The sequence below is a fragment of the Camellia sinensis genome, chromosome 12, assembly GCF_055761805.1.
Source record: "Camellia sinensis isolate YWXY chromosome 12, ASM5576180v1, whole genome shotgun sequence".
In the NCBI taxonomy this organism is placed as follows: domain Eukaryota; kingdom Viridiplantae; phylum Streptophyta; class Magnoliopsida; order Ericales; family Theaceae; genus Camellia; species Camellia sinensis.
Window position 1 is genome coordinate 106,579,676 of NC_138972.1, and position 20,926 is coordinate 106,600,601.

Here is a 20,926-nt window from a genome sequence, read left to right on the forward strand (position 1 = left end):
AGACTATTTCTCATATATTACTATTATAATATGATTTTTTTTTCCCTTCAAATTTTGAAAGATGCGACCGCCTCTACACCCCTCTGGCTCTATCCTGGCATATGATATGAACAATTCTTTTCAACTTTTAGTGTCATCAAACTATAGTTAAAAGTAAGGGTTAGTTACCCCAAGACTCCATATCACTTTGTCCCATGAATTCATATGTTTTGATTTCATCAATTACAAAATATGAGTAATACTATATAAATAAAAAATTTATACATAATTTATATATATAATAATGTGATTCAATGTAAACCTTTCACTTTAAAATAAAATATCATTACAGATAAATTTATTTGCAATAATATTATTATTACATCATTCCTGTCAATTTTTTTATATAATTTTTTTATGTATAAATATAATTTTCCTAAAAATATATTAGTTTCACTCCCTCTAAACCATGTTAATACATACAGATTTGTAAATGAATGAAGTAAATTGATACTAACTAATAATTAAGGAATTTTGATATAATTTACCTTAAAAATAATGCAAGAAAAAGAGACAGCCGGCCATAGTAATAAAAAAATTAGAAGCAGGGAGACTGCGTAAAGAAAGAAACAAGTGCTATCACCAAAAAGCATCTGTTGGAGCAGAAAAATGAATATTGTTAAAATTATTTGGCCTTTTGGGTGTGAACTGAAAGGGTATCCACACATAAGAGACTTCCCTAAAATGCCTCATTGTGCTTTTTTTTGTTGTTGTTTTCTTTCCTCATTCCCTCTCTCTCTACTTACGCCTCAAAACTTCTTGTAATTTGCTTAAGTCTCTCCGCATTGGGAAATTATTTGATAATCTTAAGACATGATCACGTGATGTCTTTACTTGTGTCGTGATTGATAAAGAGGACATAGTCTATAATTTTGTGTTGGATCATGAAAAATAACGGGAGGCATTATTATTGGTGATTGGTGAGGGACATTAACTTGTGACGCTCCTAGACCACCAAATAATTTTTCACATTTAAGCCCATTTAGAAATTAAATATTTTAATTAATTTATTAATTTTTTTACAAAAAAATTATAATAAGATAAAGATAATAATATGATAATTTATAATGATTTTTTAATTTTTTTTTTACTATAAATGCATTTCGCCGAACGAAGCCTAGTATGGATTACTCACCATCCACACTCTCGTCTCATTCACCAATGTTACATATGTATTAAAATAGAGTGGATTCTCGCCAACATATAATATTCTCATAGGCCGTCCAATGATAAATCCATAAAGTTTATTCTGATGATCTATTTTATTCATGCATAAATTGTAAATGATTTTTTTAAAATTAATCTGATAATTATAGTCACAGTAATTTATTATTTTTACCTTTAAAAATATTAACAACAAGTACAATTTTGAAGACTAATACCATAAACTCATATGAGATGAGTATCGAATCAAATCTAATATTTTTATAATTGAATTGCACACAGATTTAAAAATTGAACTGAATATGTGGTAAAATCCATGGACAAAACTAGATGATCCATTCCACTAAGTGGACCATAGAGAATACTGATTCAACTAGAAAAATTAATGTCATCTCGATTCATTTTAGAATAAGACCCAATTACATAAAAGTTGAATAAAAAAATTTAATGTCATATTTTTTCTTCTCAAGCATGAGGCTTCATTGCGTTCAACCACAAAAAATAAAAAATAAAAAATAAAAAAGTGTAAGGCCTCATTATTCACACACACAAAAAAAAATAAAAATAAAAATAAAAATTAATAACCCAGAATGTGCACTGCAATAAATTGGGTCTTTTATTTTTATTTTATTTTTTATCTTTGAAAGGCTGATTTGGTGACACAAATGTGAAATAAAAGATGGATTCTACCTCTATGTACAAGATCCACCCTACGTGCCACTCATTTTTTGTCTCACTTGTGTCTCATTCAATGAAATTTTTTCATGTATTTTGATTTATTTTTTATATACAAGTTGAATCTAAGACACACCATTTTTTGTGAGTACATTTGAGTGCAAAAATAAATTTATTCACACATTTTTTAGTGTACAAACAATATAGATGATATGATTGACTCAAATATGTAGATCTCATACCAAAAAAATGTAATAACTCCGTCTAGAATGGTTGACTTATTATTTTGCACCAATCAAAATATTTATATTGTTCACACAATCTTTAGCCCCCCCCATCAATTATAAATTAATTTTTGTAATTATAAAATTGTAAATTATTAACTTAAAAGAATTAAAAAGTTGTTACATTACTTTTTTGTTGTAAAAATAGTTAGAATATCATTAAAATTTATCATTAAAAACATAAAAAATATATAAGATTTTTGTACAAACACATTGAAAGCTTTCAAATAAATTAAAAAACCTATGAATTAAAGAAAATCTTAATTATTTTGGCCAAATAAGTTTTAAAGAAAAAAAACCAAATAAGTTATGATTTAAATTACAATAAAATACTATTAATTAACTTTTTTTTTAAGTAAATAGAATAAATAAATTGACTTAGACCATCTCCAACGCTTCACCAAACCTGTCATCAAATTTAAATTTTGGTGAAAAAGTTACTATTTGGTGCTCCAACGGTTGCACCAAATCGATGTCAAATTGAGAATTCACCAAACAATTCAACAAAGTGAGGACAGAATATTGATTTCAGCAAATCACTGTTTGTTATCGTTGGGAGAGACCAACTCGTCAACCAGCCAATTGACCGGCCAGTTGACCGACCGGCCGGTTGACCAACCGGTCGACCACTAAAAGGTTCAAACAGTTCAAAATTTATAGGTTCAAACAATTAAAAAAATAAAAAAATAAAAAATTTTGCCTTACCGATCGACCAATCGGTTGCCCCGACGCAAATTTGATGAAAGTTCACCATTGGAGCTAGTGATATCAAATTTAGTGAAATGAGTCATTTTTTACTCAAATTTGATGAAAAACGAAGTTGACCTTTGGAGATGCTCTTATAAGACCATCTCCAACCATATATCAAATTTATCATCAAATTTGAATTTGATGAAAAATGATTCATTTTTCAACTCCAACGGTTTCATCAAATCGGTATCAAATATAAGATTTCACTTTTCTTTCATTAAACTAAAGACCAATATACCTTTCATCAAATTACTGTTCATTGCCGTTAAATTTTTACCACCGAATGTCTCCCCAATATCCTTCCGGATGATTACCTCAAGATAAAAGTTTATGAAAAAATTACACTGGTCAATCGACCCTTGGATGACTAACTCAAGAAGAAAAATTGTAAAAATTTTGCATGGGCCAGTTGACCGGCCGGACATCTATTGGTCGTTCGCCCGATCGACTAGTGGTTTGACGAAACTATAAAATCTTCTGTTGAAACACTTGATATCAAAGAAATTTTTTTTTCAAATTATTTCTCAAATTTAATAAAAAAATTAATACACCATTGGAGATATGTACACCATTGGAGATACCTACGTAGTACCAAATCAGGCGTATACATTGTATACACACTGTTTGAGGGTGTGAACAAAACAAATTTATACTATCTCTCTATATATGTCCATATATATATAGATATAGGCTGGCCTTCAAAACTTTAAAACATACTTGAATTTAGACCATAGACCCATCCAAACACACACACACACACTCTCTCTCTCTCTCTCTCTCTCTCTCTCTCTCTCTCTCTACATATGGAAGCAACGCTAGTTTTGCAAAACAGTGGGCCTTTCGCAAGTCGGGGTCGCCGGAAACAACACATTCACGGCCGCCTGGCGAAACACAGCCGCCCTTGTTCTATTCTTTCCGTCCTCACAAAACCGACTATTACGACTACACCGCAATCAGATGATCTAAATCAAGTTTCAAGCTCCAATTCTACTGCTGCTGCTACTACTACTACTGTTTATAGGGATTCTTGGTTCGATCGTATCGCCATTAACCATCTCTCCCGGAGCGTTCAATCCACTACAGGTTCTGTCTCTCTCTCTCTCCCCCCCTTCATTTCCATTCCTCCATCTCAAACAGTACATACATATACCTATCATACACATATATATGTATATCGTTTGTTATCGTGATGCTTGAATTTAAATCTTATTGTTGTGATTTTGTGAAAACGAAAAGATAATAAATAAATATATGCATACACAAACAAACGAGGTGGTCTTCTCTCGACTACACGATCGTCCAGTGGATGATGAATTTTGTATCTATTATAAAAAAATAAAAAATAAATAAAAGGAGGACCTCCCGTCCAAAATTTAGACTGAAAGGGGCTGTTTGAGTCAGTGAAATCTTTAATAATCTCAACGATTCATTTTATCAAGTATTTCGTGTATTTTATTTATAAAAAAAAATAAAAATAAAATTGATCCAATAACTACAACTCGTTCAATTTATTTTTTTATCATAAAAAAATATTATCTTTATTATCTTTCATTTATTTAGTGAAAAACACGATAAATTGGACAAGTTACAATTGTCTGATCAATCTAATTTTTTTATGAATAAAATATATAAATTGTCTAACAAAATAAACGATTCAAATTATCAAAACAAAACCTGATGGATTTCAAGACCTAAACAGCCCCGCCGAAATAAAAATACAAAATTTGGAAGTTTTATCGCATTTATTTTTATACCCAAAATACCTCTAAAATTGTTAAGTGTTAAAAACTTCACATCTAATAATTGCTAAACATATTTTTAATTCAATCTGCATTTGTTAAATCGCCCAAAAGTTCATATGTACAATTACAAATGCTTCACGTTTGCATCCACCGCGAGTATATTTGCTCTGAACTTTGTCATTTGTTTGTATATGTATAGATATGCATGGGTGTGTTTGTCGGTATATACAACAACATTGATTGATATTTGCAGGGATAAGAAATGATAAGAGTGGATATGAGAGTTTGGTGGAGGCAGCAACGATGGCGTCGCGTAAATTCAATCTCATACGACAACGTGAGTTAGTCATTAAAGCACTCGACAAGGCCTTCCCTAGTCCCATCCTGTCCATGGCAAGTCATTATTTATTGTAGTTAATTTCTTTTAATGATAAGTGGGATCCAAACATTAATGTGATTTTTTTGGGGTAAAGAGTAAAGCTCCAGTGATTATCAATTTGAGTAATACTAGAGATCCCAAATATTCTACCAAAAGTTTTATCAAATGTCTCACATGGGTGTGGGACCCACACAATGTGGGTCCCATGTGGGTCCCACACCCATGTGAGACATTTGGTAAAATTTTTGGTAGAATTTTTAGGACCTCTAGCATTTTTGTATCAATTTTTATCATTTCATCTCATCATTTGTAGTTGCAATCAATATTACATTAAAATGTTCATAAATGGTAAAACCATTACACCCAATGTTAAAATGAATCTTTTTCATTATTATAAGTATAATTATAATTATATATTATATTCATATGATTTATTTATTTATTATTAATGTATGGTATTATTACATTGAAATCAATAAATTTATAATGAAAATCAAATACAATTAATAATTAATAAAAAAAATTAAGTGAAAGAGAAAAATTCTAAATAAATACACAGACAATAAGATTCACATACATGTGAAAAAAATAAAATGTATAAATTTTGTAATCCCATTCTTTGTATACCTAGTTGAATTCAGAGAATGAATTACTTGCTATGATGACATTTTAATCATAAGTATATGGAGAAAGAAACAACAATTTTGTATAGAATGACACGGTCAAAAATTGGTTTTAAATTTTGTTTTAACTACAAAATTCATGGTTCACACACCGGATTGTTGTCTTTCCTTACTCGTGTTGTAAAATAAATGTCATACAACTTTTTTTTTTTTTTTTTTTTTTAAAAGAAAAAGAACGAAAAGAAGGTATCTACGAAATTTTGTACGGGAAAAATTAAACTATATCCCTTTTTTTAAAAAAAATGAAAAAGAAAAAGAATCATGCCAAAGAGATCTTAGATCAAATTCACAAAACAAAAGAACTCTTGTATTTGTTCTCTCAGCCAAACAAAAAGATATTGAAGAAGATTATTCAGAATCAAACATGAAAAAAATGCAAGAATAAAAACAAAAGTTGTTATTGATACGTCTTCTTGACGGAAAATTTTGTTTTTATTTTTAGTTTAAAAAGAGTGAGACCCACAACTCCTCTCACAACTGAATGTCAGTAAACGGAGTGAACTTATTTATTTATTTAATTTTTTTTTTAAAACTAATAATCTCCCTATTACTTATATACTATACATATATGTATATATGTGCATGTAATGCAATTTGTTTTCGACAACTCAAATATTACTTGTAATTATAATGAGAAAAAAAGCAATTAAATGGGAGAAACTTAATGAATAAATGCATAAAGTGCCTCTGCCAATCTCTCTCTCTCCCTCTAGATTCTTAAATTGTATATGCATTTGTGTATGTGTGTGCGTGTGTAACTGAATTAATTTGTACAACTAATGATGGGGGAGACCATGGCAGATCAGGACATTGCTACCAAATTCTAAATTTGCAAGGGAATATTTTGCAGTTTTCACAACTTTGTTTTTCACTTGGTTAGTTGGAGCCAACGAGGTAAGCCTAACAACATATTTACTCAGTTTTGTAGATTTTATTTTTATTTTTTAATTGAAACCAGTCTTATGCATCATAGACTTTATCAATTCCATTTTTAGAAGAGTTTTTAGCATAAAACTACCATAGCTTCGCATGATAGCCTTCATAAATTGAACATATATAATGCAAGAAGAAATTTTAATACAATTCTTTAGGTGTGAATGATCAATAATAACGTGTCATATAGTGACGCTAATACGAGTGGTGTCGGCTTTAAAACAAGCACATACGAGTACGAAAGATAACAATATGATTTGATCTTAAGTATCACTAGCAAGCATGAAAATATACCTAAGCTTTTCCTAATATTGGCATCGAAACATAAATGTTCATCGCACACAACACAACGGTATATAGACATGGAATAATGATATACAGAAAAAATATATATATACAGAACGATATAGATGCATGAGGACTGATTATTTTAAAACAGAGTGCTCATTAAAGTGACATTTAATTACATAAATGTCCTTGCTATATCATTCTAGTGACAAATCTTATATTGGGTTAATAGTAGCTCTGTAATACTAATCAAGAAATTATCATCATCACACACACACCATTTTCACCCAAATGCTCAACAAGATATTTCAATGAAGTCAACCGTCAAAATCTAGTGGGTGTGATTTATTTATTTATAGAATTTTTTATTTTTTTGGGGCCTAGGTGAGGGTGTCGGAGCTCAACGGACGAAGAGAAAGGAATGTAGTCCACATCCAAAAGTGCAGGTACCTTTTTCATTCCCTTCCAAATTTAATGAGACATAATATATACTGCTCAATGGGAACCTACCAGCCTAACCTAACTCCAAGCCCAATTAAAATAAAAAAATAAAAAAATAAAAGTGAACCAGTTGCAAGAACAATATGCTCCAATGATTGTGCTTGTCCGGGACTCTTATTTCCCGGCAGCATCATCACGGTCATCGATTGTTGTCGTCTCTCAATATTAAAATCATCACTAGCATTGCCTTTGTCGTCACCCTTTTATATTGTTCCCGCAAATTTTGTAGGTTTCTAGAGGAGACCAATTGTGTTGGAATGTGCATCAACCTATGCAAGATGCCCTCTCAAACGTTCATTAAGGACTCCTTGGGTATGCCGGTCAACATGGTCCCTAGTAAGTATTTCATGATCACTAACAACGGCTGGGGGCATAGATATCAGGAAAGTGCACTGTAATGTACCATGTTGAATGCAAACATTATGCCCACTTTTGTGTTAAAAATTAATGCGTTTGTAGTGTTACTTTTCCACAATAGGAACAAAAACAAATGAGAATTCTAGCATGTACAACTGGTTCACAAAATCATGCAACCTATCCATATTCTCATTCACCGAATCATGTACAACTAGTTCATCCATTTCATGGCCTAAAGTTCTAAAACAAAAACAGAACAACATGACATTACTCAGATGTTCTTAATAGATTGCATTTCAATTCATCAAAATGAACATAATACTTTGATTGTGGAAATCAAGACAAATATTTTAAAAGTTGCATGTTTTGTAATTCTGAAAAAGGTCCACAATGCACAATTCTTCATACTTTTCCTCTCAAAGTAATTATACTGTGTCCAAATGTAATAAAGAAAAGTAAGGAAAAAGAATCATACTAGTAAGAATAACAGTACCTGCACTAAAGATTGGAGGCCTAGCTTGCCCATCATCTTAATTAGTGGAGGGTCCCAGGCATAAACCACTAAGGGTGTGAAGCACTGCAAATAGATCCATTAAAACTCAAGTGAGAATTCTAACAAATGGAGTAAAATCTCGTAAGTGTTGTGTATTCCACCATGCCGGTAAATGAGAGGCATCAACTTCCTTTGTTTCCCATGAACCCTATCATCTTCCCAATGCCCTCTTCATGTTTATATAATGTTGAGTGCATGAAAACAAACTTTTTTAATAAGAGAAAAGAATATTCGTATTCACATGACGAAGATTACCCAATAGGGGTTTAGTAATTTTTAGGGAGGCGGAGACCTTGTGTACTCCTAGCCTAAAAAGTCACCTACACACCACGTTCCCATGTCACAAGCAGCTGTTACACTGCAAATAGCAGTTAAATTACATTCTACAATCTGTAATATAGCTTAAATAAAGTGAATCTTATAGTTCATATGACTTTAATGCAATTTTTGGTTTGTAGATTTTGATGATATGAGTTGTGAGATGATATTTGGTCAGGATCCACCTGCAACAACTGAAGATCCAGCATTTAAGCAACCATGCTACAAACTATGTGAAGATCTTGAATACCCCTTCACTTGCTTATTTAAATAGTTGATGCTCTAATACCAAACATATAATGATACCAAATGTTCTCACATTTCTTTATGTAAATCATGCAGGCAAAACAACCCAAAAGCACAGTACAAGTTGTTCCAGCTAACATCCAAGGAACTTGTCCAAAAAAATTAATAAAATTCAGTAGTATATGGAAGGAGGTATATACTTTCAAGCAAATCTTTAGTTCTATTGATACTTTGACGGATATAGCCTTCTCATTTGTTTATAAACAAATTTGTTGATTACTACACCACAAAATCTTAGGCTTCGGCGTGCAGCTTAGAAATTTCTGTATAATTTGTACAGGAATTCTCAATCGAGATTAATAATCCAGTAGTCCTGGAGCACAAACTCAACCACACTGACATCATGATGGTGTGGTCCTGGACCAATAAGAGTAGTAATCACAGGATGACAATAACTTCCTAAACAACATAATTGATTTTGTAAATGCATTCAGGCCTTAAAAATAAACAAAACAGATTCAATCTGAATGGTAATGACTGCCTCAAAAATGTTTTCTTTTCTAATAAAATTTAGCATTTTTTCCATGTAGTAATATTGTTGCAAAAGCCAATTTCAAAACTGCGGACAGAATGTAATGGCTGATGTTTGATAGATTAGTCATTGATTTTGTTAGCTAGCTTGTTGGGGAACTTCAAATATGGCAGTGTGACGAATGAACATAGATTATGTGTGGAATTTATAGCTCAAATAGGAAACTTTGAAATGGTGGTGTCAACTCAAGGGCATTTAAATCACATATTAAGACTGATTGATCATGGTGCCAAAGAAAACTTTTTTGGGCAAGTACAGAGAAAACTTCAGTATGCTTGATTTGGACAAGCTAGAACTACAAAAATTATGAGAATTGATCTATATTATAGAAATGACAAGTGATTATTGTTTCAACTAATTGAGGTTCAATCAGACTGATTGACCATAGTGGCAGCAGCCAAACTTCAGTGTGCTGGAAAAGATTCAAAAGAATCATAAAAATTGAGGTTCATCATCTGGGCATGGCTAGGCTATGATCGATTCTGAAAGCAAAAAGCCAAGTTCCGGTAGTCCACAAGTATGAATTAGAGTGGGCCAAGGATCTTCCATCCCAAAATTCATAATTCTTGTCCCTATTGTATTCCCAACTACATAAATGTGACAAAGTATCACAATATGTGTCTGGTAGTATATTACAGACAGAAAAATAGAACTTTTGGAGTCAGAAAATCCCGTGTCATTAGAATTAGGGTAAATAAAACTGACTATACTGGAGCATTAAAAAATTACAATAAGCTCCTCAACTTTGGCATAATTACACTGACTCCCATCTAATAAGCCTAAAGGGATCAGAACTAATGTAGATGGTGTAAAATACAAATTTCAGTTTTAAAAAGATGATAGCGTCATTTTCTCATCTATAAAACTAATGCATTATTAAGGAAAATGGAGCTGTATTGTGTGAATTCAACCATTAAAGGAGGCCAATGTAATTATGCCAAACTTGTAAGCCTCAATGTTTTTTCTCCAAATCTCAAGAGAGGTTACTCTATGTAATTTACTTTGGAATAAATACTCGGAAAGTTTCTTAGCTATCTTTATTGAAACTTGGACTGGGTTGACACCTACTCTCCAAGTTTACCTGAATTGCAAATCCAATTAGCTCATATTTGGAAAAGTGCTTTGACTGAAGATTCAATGTAGGGCTTTAGGGTGGGCAATGGTGGACCTAGAGTGCCTCCCACTTCTCGCATTGCTACAAGTGACCAAGTTCAGGTTCTTGTGCTGTCTTTTCTGTCACATTGAGAGAGTGATACACTAATTCACCCACTTTGACCTATTGAGATATTTGTCGCATGTGCACACCTGTCTTCATGGCTAGAAATCCTCTTTTTTCCTTCTGTCCCAATTTATTCACAGACATCATATTTTGAAATTCTCATACCTTGAGATTCTTATATGATTCAACGAATGTGACTGAATTAGAACAAATAAATAAATAATTTTTGGAATAGAGAGTACTGAACATGTCATAATATATAAAATATGTTAGGGGTTTAAATTAAATATGTGACAGTAGGGTCAGTGGAGGGACAAGATGTATTGGTGGAAGAAAGAAACTATGATTTTCCAAGAAGACCGGGTTTGGTTCTTAATAACACATAACAAGAACTGGAGATTGTGAGGTCAGCAAGCACAACAAGAATGCCAAGAAAAGTCATAAGCATTTCATACATATCTGTCTATGTACCAATATCTAAAACTAGATGAATGAGAGGCAGATGCCAGCAAATTTCACTCTGAACCACAAAAGCATAATATGTGACATGAAATTTGTGATACCATGTCCACTACAGAACCATAACCCACTTGTTTTCATTCATTTAGCAAATGAACCAAGCTCTAACGAGTTTTATATGAGTCGAGCTTGGGCAATTCATGAACAACTTCGTTTCGTTTGCAGTCTTAATGTAAAATAAAGAATCCTGCAACCGCAGAAGAACCACCAAGAATACCTTAATTTGTAAATGCAAACACATGCTTCACTTTTTCAGGGCTCGTTTGGAGCCAACTTTTTACTCGCTGTATTAATCCTTTTTTTTATTTATTTTATTTATTATTTTTTTTGCAACTTTAAAAGTGCTATTAAAGAGTTCAAAAAAATGTTAATTGAAAAAGCTCATTAAAAAGTCTACTTTTAAACTGACCCAAATGAGCCCTTAGATATTACCCTTGTCCTGTCACAAGGGTTGAGAACAATTTTTTAGGTTAAATTACACTGACCTCCCTTGAAGTTTGGAGAAAATACAACAAATCCCAGTTTTGACATAATTACATTAACCTCTCTTTTTATTAAGATTAAAGGGACCGAAACTAATACAGACAATATGAAAACACAAAAATATAGAACGTAAAACATATATTTCAATGTAAAAGAAATGACAAGTCATTTTTTTATTCATACAACTAACAAATTTATGATAAAAGGCAGCCAAGAACTATATGAATTAAAATTTTAAGGAAACATAGTGTAATTAAATATACCAAATTTGTGAAATTTACTGTATTTTTTCCAAACCTCATGGAGATCTTTAAAATTTATCCATTTTTAATTTGGTACCAAGTCTGTGCTTCCCCCTCCCTCCCCTCTTTTTCTATGTTTTTTTGGCAGTTACAAGCGGAAAGTAAACGACCAGGGCTGAAGAGACATACTGAGAATTAGGGTTTCTAAGGGAATTTTGCCAAATACGATGACAAGATTATAATCAATCAAATATAATAATTTCTAATAAAAAAATATTGCTAAACGAATCAATATATATATATATATATATATATATATATATATATATATATATATATGCGTGTGTGTGTGTATAAAATTGCAAAATGTTTAATGGTCTCTACCTGAAACTCCTTACAGAGTTCTTGCTTCCCTACACCGAGAGATAACCTGGGACATAGAAGGAACCAGCGTATCCTCCAAAATTTGGGACAGCAGAGCGTGTTCAACTTTTACTCTTTCTTTTTATCAAATTTAAATTTGATAAAAAAAAAAAGTTTAGACAAGTGCTCGTTTGGTTTTCTCCCTTGGTTAAAAAATCACAAAAGAATATAAAAATCACAAAAAAGCAAAAATCACAAAATAATAAAAAAAATTGTCATTCCAAAGTCAAAGAGTTAAAAAATCCAAATAAGAAAATCAAATAAACCAAAAAGTCCTAAGTTAAAAGAGTGAAAAAAAAACTAAAAAACCAACTAAAAAAATTATTGCCAAACGATCTCTTATTACTTCTGTTAGAATAGTAGAGAGAGAGAAAATAATATATATTATATTGAATGAATTATATTGAATGTATTTTATACAATAGAAGGCCTGTATATATAGGTTAAGAAAGTATCATATTAAGAACCTAATTAATATGTTTGGAGTATTTTATCAAATCATTATAGATAGTCATAGGGACAATACACTAGACAACTGATTCGTTCCTTACTTCATACTTCTAGTAAATTTATACTAATCAGTTGATCGGTTGGATATCCTTTCGGTTGACCGGTGATTTGATGAAAAATAAAGATTCTCATTTAAAACGCTTGACATTAGATGAATTTTTTATTCAAATTTGATGAAAAAAAATGTAAATATTGGAGACGCTCTTAGTGGGGGTGTTTGGTGTAGCTTTTTTAGCGAAAAATTATTTTGAATTGTTTGGTTAAATTTATTTCAAATATCTTTTGATTCTAATAATTTATTTTAATTCAAAAAAACTATTTCTGATGAGATGTTCATCCATTATCAACTTCTAATTAAAGCAACTTATTTATGATTATGCTTTTAGATTTTTTTTTAATAGAAAAAGACCTAAATAGACTTTGGATTAGTTTTTTTTTATTTAATTTTTTTTATAGGAAATGTAGACTATTAGTTAATAACAAAAAATAAAAATTAATTTAATTTACAATTAAGAAAAGTTAATTTAATTTATAAATAACGGGGGTAAAAAGGATATTTATACATCAAAAAGTTATTTCACAACTTATTTATCAAATACTACTCAGCAACTTAAATCTTCAATCTAACAATTCTACCAAATAAATTGTCACGACCCAAACCCGGCCTTATGGGTTTAGCACCGTAACCGGCCAGTAATCCGAGATTATCGAAGGCCTGCTTAACAGTAGTACAGTAAAACAGAGTACAGGGCTTGGCAGAAGCCAATACAGTGAAGAAACAATGCCCAATGAGCTGTGACAGTCTGTATGCAAAAAGACTTTCATACATATATATATATACAGTACAGAACAGTATACACAATATGTACAATCATTCAGAATAGGGACTCAATCCCTATGGAACAATACAGTAAACATTCAGTTTATACAATCCATTCAGTTATTACAGAACAGCAAGACAGTACAGAAGGGGGAGTCCTAAAACACCCCTAAGCCTTAGCATGATAGGCTTGGAACCTTGCAGTGAGGCACGATAGTTGGCTTGACAAAACTGGAGTAACCCTGACGCTCCTAGCCGCGGTCTGGTGCCTGTACACCTACATATATATATGAGCAATGAGCTAAAGCCCAGTGAATAATATAATGCGTAAAGAGGTTAAGAATGAATGTCCTTACAGTAATGAAAACGGTTCATTAAATCAGTATTTCAGTCATTCAGTCAGTACAGTCATATGTGATACATCCATTAGCATAATAGTACAGTAAACAGTAGGTCTTAAAAGACCGAGCAGTAATGATGGCCATCAGTCAGTAAACAGTAGTGGTTCCAACAAGGGAACCGACAGAGATTTCTGTCACAGTAACAGTAAATAGTAGGTGCTAAGGATGCCACAATACAGTTCAGAATATAGGATATACATTCATTCAGTTAACAGTAATCAGTTCAGAAAACAGTACAGTTTAGTTGTTCAGAAGATAATCATTTGTGAACATATCTTTACACAATCGTTACTCACAGAGTTTGGGCTACAGTATGCTAGAGCGTGCCTCCCCAGTCGCCAACCCTACATAGTTAACACATTGAACACACACTAAGCTACACAGTTGGGAAAGATAATAACTTAATCCCTAATTTGCCTCGGTGTGTTCTACATCTATGTCCTCATTAAAATGTCTTAAACTAGGTCTAAGAATGCCTAGAATGGGATGAGGATGCAAAGATGTACTTTAAAAAGCATTTCAGATTTTTCAGAAAACAGGGGTCACGCTCGAGCGCAGGTCACTCCGCTCGAGTGGACATGCAGACAAGGTACCCGTTCGAGCGGCAAATCACCCACTCGAGCGTACTGCAAAAGTACTGGATGGATGAAATCTCCGCTCGACGGACGCTCGACGCCCGCTCGAGCTTGAGACACATGACTCCGCTCGTGCGCCCAGTCCTCCGCTCGAGTGGATTGCAAAACAGTGCAGAGATACTGGATGCTCGGATTCCACGCTCGAGCGTCACCCAACTCGCTCGAGCGGGAGTGCAAAATCTGGAAATTCCAGATTGCACTTCCAAGCTCAAACTCAAGTTCAAAAGCATAATTTTTGATCCTCTTGGGCCCATTTTCTGGAAAACTCTTATAAACACATGGAATAACATGATTCAAAACTCAATTTGAGAAATCAAAGCCCAAGGGTGTTTAATTCAAACCCAATTTCAAACCAATTTTATGAACATGGAGAACATGCAAACATGCATGAATTCAAATCAATTCAAAGCTTCAATTTGATGCTCTAAGGAGCCAATTGTTTCCAAAACATGATGAAATCATGGACTTAAACATAATTGTGAACATGCATGTAATATTTTGCCATGAAAACAACTAAACATTTACAATACAACCATGCATGCAAGGAATGAGCTTCAATTCAACAACAATGAACCAAAACATGACTTAGTTCTACAATGAAGCATGAATCATGCAAGAACTAGCTCAATGGAAACAATAAGAAGATGAGTTTCCTACCTTAGTCTTGTATTCAAGATTTAGGAGCTCAAATATGAAATCTACACTTCAACAATTCTTCAATTCCAAGCAATTCACAAGGTAGAACTCAATTTCTCTCACTCTCCCTCTCTTGGTAGGTTAAGAACAAGAAATGAGCTGATGAATGGTGTTATGATCAAGTGTAAGGCTCAAATATGTGTGAGATAGTGGATCACTAGGGTTAGTTTGGTAAATAAGGCCAACTTCAGCAATTGATCAATATTTAATCTAATTTATCATACCTAATCAGTTTTCAGATAAATATACTACAAAATCACATTAATTCTAAGGATCATAAAACATCGATCAATTCCGGATTCGGCCGCCGATAGGGCCTTCAATTAACAGTTTAAACATAAAACATGAACAGGTCAAATAAACAATCAAACAGATGGAATACAGATTAACATACACACTCAGTCCATTCAGTTCCAGTTTTCAGTCAGTCAGTTCAGTACTTTAATCAGTTCAATTATCAGTCATGATCAGTTCAGTTTAACGGTAATCAATGTTTATCGATAAGTAGTGGTGAGGGTTATTACATAAATTAACAACTTCTAATTAAAATTATAATCTTTAATCAATTAAATTGTAATTTATAATCGATTTTAATAGGTATACCAAAAGTCCCAATGAAGGGTCCGTGATAGGGGTGCAACTTGGTTGCGTTCGAAGATTGTCCAAGCCTAGCCTAAGTTGTGCTGAGACCTACCCAGGCCCGAATTGTAACCCGAGGTTGCCCGCCAAAGCTTGACCTAAGTTAAACCCGAATTGCAAATGAATTTTAATTTTTTTACTTTAATTATTTATTATTTATTTTTTTTTTCAGTTACATTATTAAATTATTAAAATTTGACTCTATTTATATTTTTTTATAAAGAAAATCATTAATAACATCCAAACAAATAATTTATATAATGTAAGAGAGATGCTGCTATACTAGTCTTTACAATTTATGAGTGAAAAAAAAAGAGAGTAAGATTTTATGTTATTTGTATATATAATATATATTCAATATAATTTAATAACCTAAATTACTTTAATATCATGTAATGGTTAATAATTTATATGTATATTGGATATTTTTATATATCTATATATGTATAATTCAGGATTCAGGTTGCTCGGGTTATTTGACATCTTTGTCCAAACCCAGCCAAATTTAATTCGGGCTTCTAAATTTTTGCCCAAGCCTGTACCGAATTTGAAAATATCTTGTCTAAGTCCTAAAAAAATTCGAACTAGGTTCGGGTTGCTTAGTTAAGCCCGTCTAAGTTACACCCCTAGTCCGTGATTGTTATTAATTGTAGGGTTGTAAAAAAAACTAAATTCTAACTTGTAATTTGAATTGTTAAAAATTGTTTGATATCCTCGAAATAAATTAAATTTGAATATATATATATATATATTTTAAAATTATAAGAAAGTTGTTTTAAATTAGTAAAAAATGAATATGTTTAGTTAAATTTTAATTTGTCTTTGGAAATTAATTTTAAAATTTTACAAATTATTTCTATTCAAAAAAAAAAAAAAAAACTCAAAAAAAGAAAGGAAAATTACAATAACTTTCCTTGAGGTTTGGAGAAACTATAATTAACCTTACTGTAGACACCCCATTTTTGACCGTCCTCAAGACTTGGACGTCACCGTTGGAACACTCGGTGATCATCCATGTTTGTGTTCGTTTGGAGTTCCCGGAGGTCTCGGCTACGCGCCTTGCCTCAGGATCTCCGAACTCGACCGTTTATTGTCTGGTTTTGCACCAAACACTTGCATTTTGCCTTGGAAGGGTAGGAAATGCCTTGCGAGGCATCCCCACACACCACCGGCAGTGGCCAGAGGTCACCGGCTGGTTTTTGCTGCCACCGGCAATGTATATTGCCGGTCGGCACTCTTTTTTGCCAAAATGGCATCTTTGGCCGGCCGACTACTGTGCATCTGCTTTTGCAGATATTTTAAGACAGCTGTCTTGCTTTTGGCTCCCCTCCATACACGTGTATGGAGGGATCTCTCTCTTTGGAAGCTTGTCTTGTAAGCTTTACAAGACAAAAGCCTCTATAAGAGAGAGTCTTCTCTCTTGTTGCAAGGGTTAGACACTTGAGGCACTTGAGAGAGCTTAGATAGCCATTTTTAGGGTTTTGAGTTCTAGGGTTAGAAACCATACACTTTCTATCTCTATATCTCCCTCTTGTGTGTGTTTTAGTGTGTTTAGTCCATACTATTGCACACAAACACATAGTGTTTCACTTTCACTTAGCTACTGAGGTTCTAAGAGGTTGGTTTTGAAGTTTTGGAGCTGTTTTCAACCTAAAAGGAGCCATTGAAGCATCATTGTTGAAGGGGTCTTCAAGGGTAAGAAACTAGTCCATATATTTCCCATTTTTGCATTGTGTTTCTACCTATCTTAAAATCTTTTTTGAGCTTAGTGTATAATACAAAAAAGTTCTGTTTTTAGACCCTCTTGATTGTTTATTAAGAGTGTTTTGTGGTTTGGAGGTGTTTGACCCCTCTTAGGCCTTGAAAGGCCCCATTTTGTGCTATTTTGTGCAAGTTTCGAGACTTTGGTGTTTGGGCCTCTTCACCACTGAAATCTTGAGGGATTTCAGTGGTGAAGATGGTGCCTTGAAGTCTCCAAAAGGGGAGGGCCACCCCATCCCCTTGTTGTCCTTGAAATGGACCATTTTTGGCCTCTTGAGGGAGCATCTAGCTAAGCTTCATGTTGACCATGCCTTGGCTGTTTTTTGTGCCTATTATATCATAATATGCCTCTGTTTATTGTTGGTTTTGGTACACCATGCATGCTTAGCATACCTACCATGTAATGCCTTGTTATTGCCTTGATATGCCTTAGGTTGTTAGCCTTTGTTCAAGCATGTTTTAGGCTTAGTCTTGTGAAGGTTTTGTGCATATTTTGCTATGTTTTAGGTCTGTCCATAGTTGTTTGGGTCAGATTTGGCATGCTTAGTATAGCCCCTTTGCATTCCGGCTTGTTGGCCTTAAGTATGTGAATGTATAGCATGACATTTTTGCCTTGGTTTGGTAATTTGAAATCATCTACCATGTCATTTCAGTCCCATTTGCATGCCTATAGGTTTACCTTGGATGTATCTTTAATGCTTTAAAAGCTTGTGTAGTATGCTCTATGTTTTGGCCATTGCACATGCCTTTGAATTTGAGCCATTTAGATGCCACCTAGGAGACCTCCTTTGCATGGTCTAGGTCTGTCTTGAACCTATCTTAAGCCCTCTTAGCCTTGTGAGGCTTGGTTGGCTTAGCCATGGTTCAAGTCCCCTTGACTTGCTTCAAGTACTTGGACCATTTGCATGCTAATGTTTAGCCTATCTTGTTGCTTGGTTTGACACCATCTTAACATGATTTTCAATGCTTACTTTGCATGCCATTAGTCCATATTATGCCTCTTTCAATTGTGTTTGAGAGTTGCCTCGTTTGTGCCTTAGCATTGGCCCTTTAACATGTGCATGTGTGTATGTGTTTTGGTCCCTTATTTTGGTCACTTTGGCTACTGTTTTAGGCCTATTTGGAGTTGCCTAAATCATGTATAAGTCCATATTTCCATCCATTTGCATTGCCACATGTATGCTCGTATGCTTGCATAAGTGCCTTGCCATGCCATGTTGCATCCTTAACTTGTATGCCTAGGTTGCATAACATCTTGCATGCATGCCTTGTTCCTTGACTTGGTGATAGGAATTGGGCCTTAGTTTGATTGTTTGGTTTGCATTTCATTTGACATGAAAGTTGCACACTTGATTCTTTGGGCCATCATGCATGGAAATGCGTGATTGGTGGTCCGAGAATCGAGACACATGCCCCTTTGAGTCATTACCATGATAAGGGACATGATTGGTGCATATATGCCTTGAATTGTACTGCCATGCTTTGCCTTGCCCTCTGTTGCTGTCAATTGCAGATTCTGCAGGAATACTTTGCCGACCGGCAGTGTCAAGTGCCGACCGGCAATCCTTTCTCTGTCGACAGCTTTATGTTGTGCCGGTGGCCACATCCCACTGCCGGTGGCAATTCCATTCAGCCGGTGATATCTCCCAGCATCCAAGGAAGCAGTACTGAGGTTTTGGCAGCCTCCAGAGAAGTAAAGGAAGGAAAACAGAGGCAGCCTACGCATGGCGGTGCATTTCCGAGCGGGACCGAGCATGCATTGCATCGAGCTCTCCTCCCGAGGCGGTTTACTGCTTTTCCTAGATTAGTTAATTTGCTTCGCTGATTAGGAAATTTGTAATATTTAATTAGCTTGCATAGTTAATTAATTTGTATTATTTATTTGGTCCCTCCGAGCGAGGGCAAATCTGTAATAAGTGTGTGTGAGTGGTGTGTATGTCTTCCAATCCCCTCTTCTTTCTTCCCTTTTACTTACCTGCTTTGATGGTTAGTATTAAGGCACGTTTGATTTAGCATACCTTATGCTATGCATGCGTGCATTCATGCATTTGTACTGCATGCATTAGGCTCGATACATCACGCTAACTGCATTTGTACTTCAATTCGAAATTGAACATGTGATAGTTGATCGCATTTCGCATGCCATGCTTAGGATTAGCCGAGCCTATCTAATTGCATCCTGTATGTATTGCATTAGCCATTCTTAACATGAACTAGGACATGCATGTTTGCTAACTAGTTTAGTGTTTTGGCACGGAGTACGATGTAAGTATTTACGCTTTAGCATCCCGCATGCGTGTGAGTGTTGCCATGACAGTATGCTTGCCATGCGGCTAAATGCTTATGTGGTTAAACTGTTTGAATGCCTGTGGGTGAAGGTTGGATTGTTTGAGTTGGAAAAACTCATTGAAAATCCGTATTTTAGCCTACTTGCGAGTAACAAATTCCAAAGCGTTTTTCAAAACAAACGGATATGCAATGCTTATTTCCAAATTAGGCAATCTAGTCTATACTTGTTTGCTGCGCGCATAACATAGTAATTCTAGGCTAATAACTGGAATAAGAACACATAACGTTTTCAAAATCAGATATCATGGTTAGTAGAGGCCGGTCTTCGGACCAGGCGAAATGGGGTGCTCATAGCTGACCTTCCCCGATCGTACCCGAGCTCCCGAGCCGAGACAACTCCGGTGATGACGGACATGTGGCCTTCGGCACCGAGTCAGGGATTCCTAAATTTCCCCATTAAAAAATATTTAGGTGGCGACTCTGTATCTGGCAAAGCAGTCCATGTTTGGCACTACTTTTCAAAAAATATGTTTCTCAAAACGATTTGCCGGATTTGGACTCTTTGGTTCAAGATTAAGAACCGTGACACAAATCGAGTCCGAACTGTAGCGGGGTCCCCCGCGGACGTGCTACAGTTTCTGGCGACTCTGCTGGGGATAATTAGAGAGCTTGACTCGAACTCGTGATATCCTGTTTTGATTTCGCTTATGTGTTTCTTTGCATTGCATGTGCATTGGTGCGCCTAGGAACACAGTGTTTGCCATCTGCCATTCCTGAACGGTTTG

General features: G+C 34.1%; 1 protein-coding gene across 2 annotated transcripts; it reads left to right on the plus strand.

The window, feature by feature from the left end:
- Window positions 1-3,610: 3,610 nt before the first annotated feature.
- On the plus strand, window positions 3,611-9,505 carry LOC114301899 (beta-carotene isomerase D27, chloroplastic). Of its 2 annotated transcripts, XR_003643246.2 has the most exons (8): window positions 3,611-3,995; window positions 4,908-5,047; window positions 6,518-6,610; window positions 7,322-7,383; window positions 7,668-7,774; window positions 8,807-8,899; window positions 9,009-9,104; window positions 9,253-9,505. XR_003643246.2 is itself a non-coding variant. In XM_028246851.2 (7 exons), the coding sequence occupies exons 1-7, from the start codon at window positions 3,716-3,718 to the stop codon at window positions 9,047-9,049; spliced, it is 816 nt and encodes a 271-aa protein (XP_028102652.1). In that variant the 5' UTR covers window positions 3,611-3,715; the 3' UTR covers window positions 9,050-9,299. The 2 variants fall into 2 exon arrangements, 1 of the variants encoding a protein (XP_028102652.1); XM_028246851.2 differs by having other exon boundaries at window positions 9,009-9,299.
- Window positions 9,506-20,926: the final 11,421 nt, after the last annotated feature.

Bases quoted from the DNA above. Each gene is read 5' to 3' on its own strand.
- LOC114301899 (XM_028246851.2), top strand. From the start codon at position 3,716: ATGGAAGCAACGCTAGTTTTGCAAAACAGTGGGCCTTTCGCAAGTCGG. The intron at 6,611-7,321 runs GTAAGCCTAACA...TTTGGGGCCTAG, and splicing joins GGTTAGTTGGAGCCAACGAG to GTGAGGGTGTCGGAGCTCAA. The intron at 7,775-8,806 runs GTAAGTATTTCA...TTTGGTTTGTAG, and splicing joins GCCGGTCAACATGGTCCCTA to ATTTTGATGATATGAGTTGT.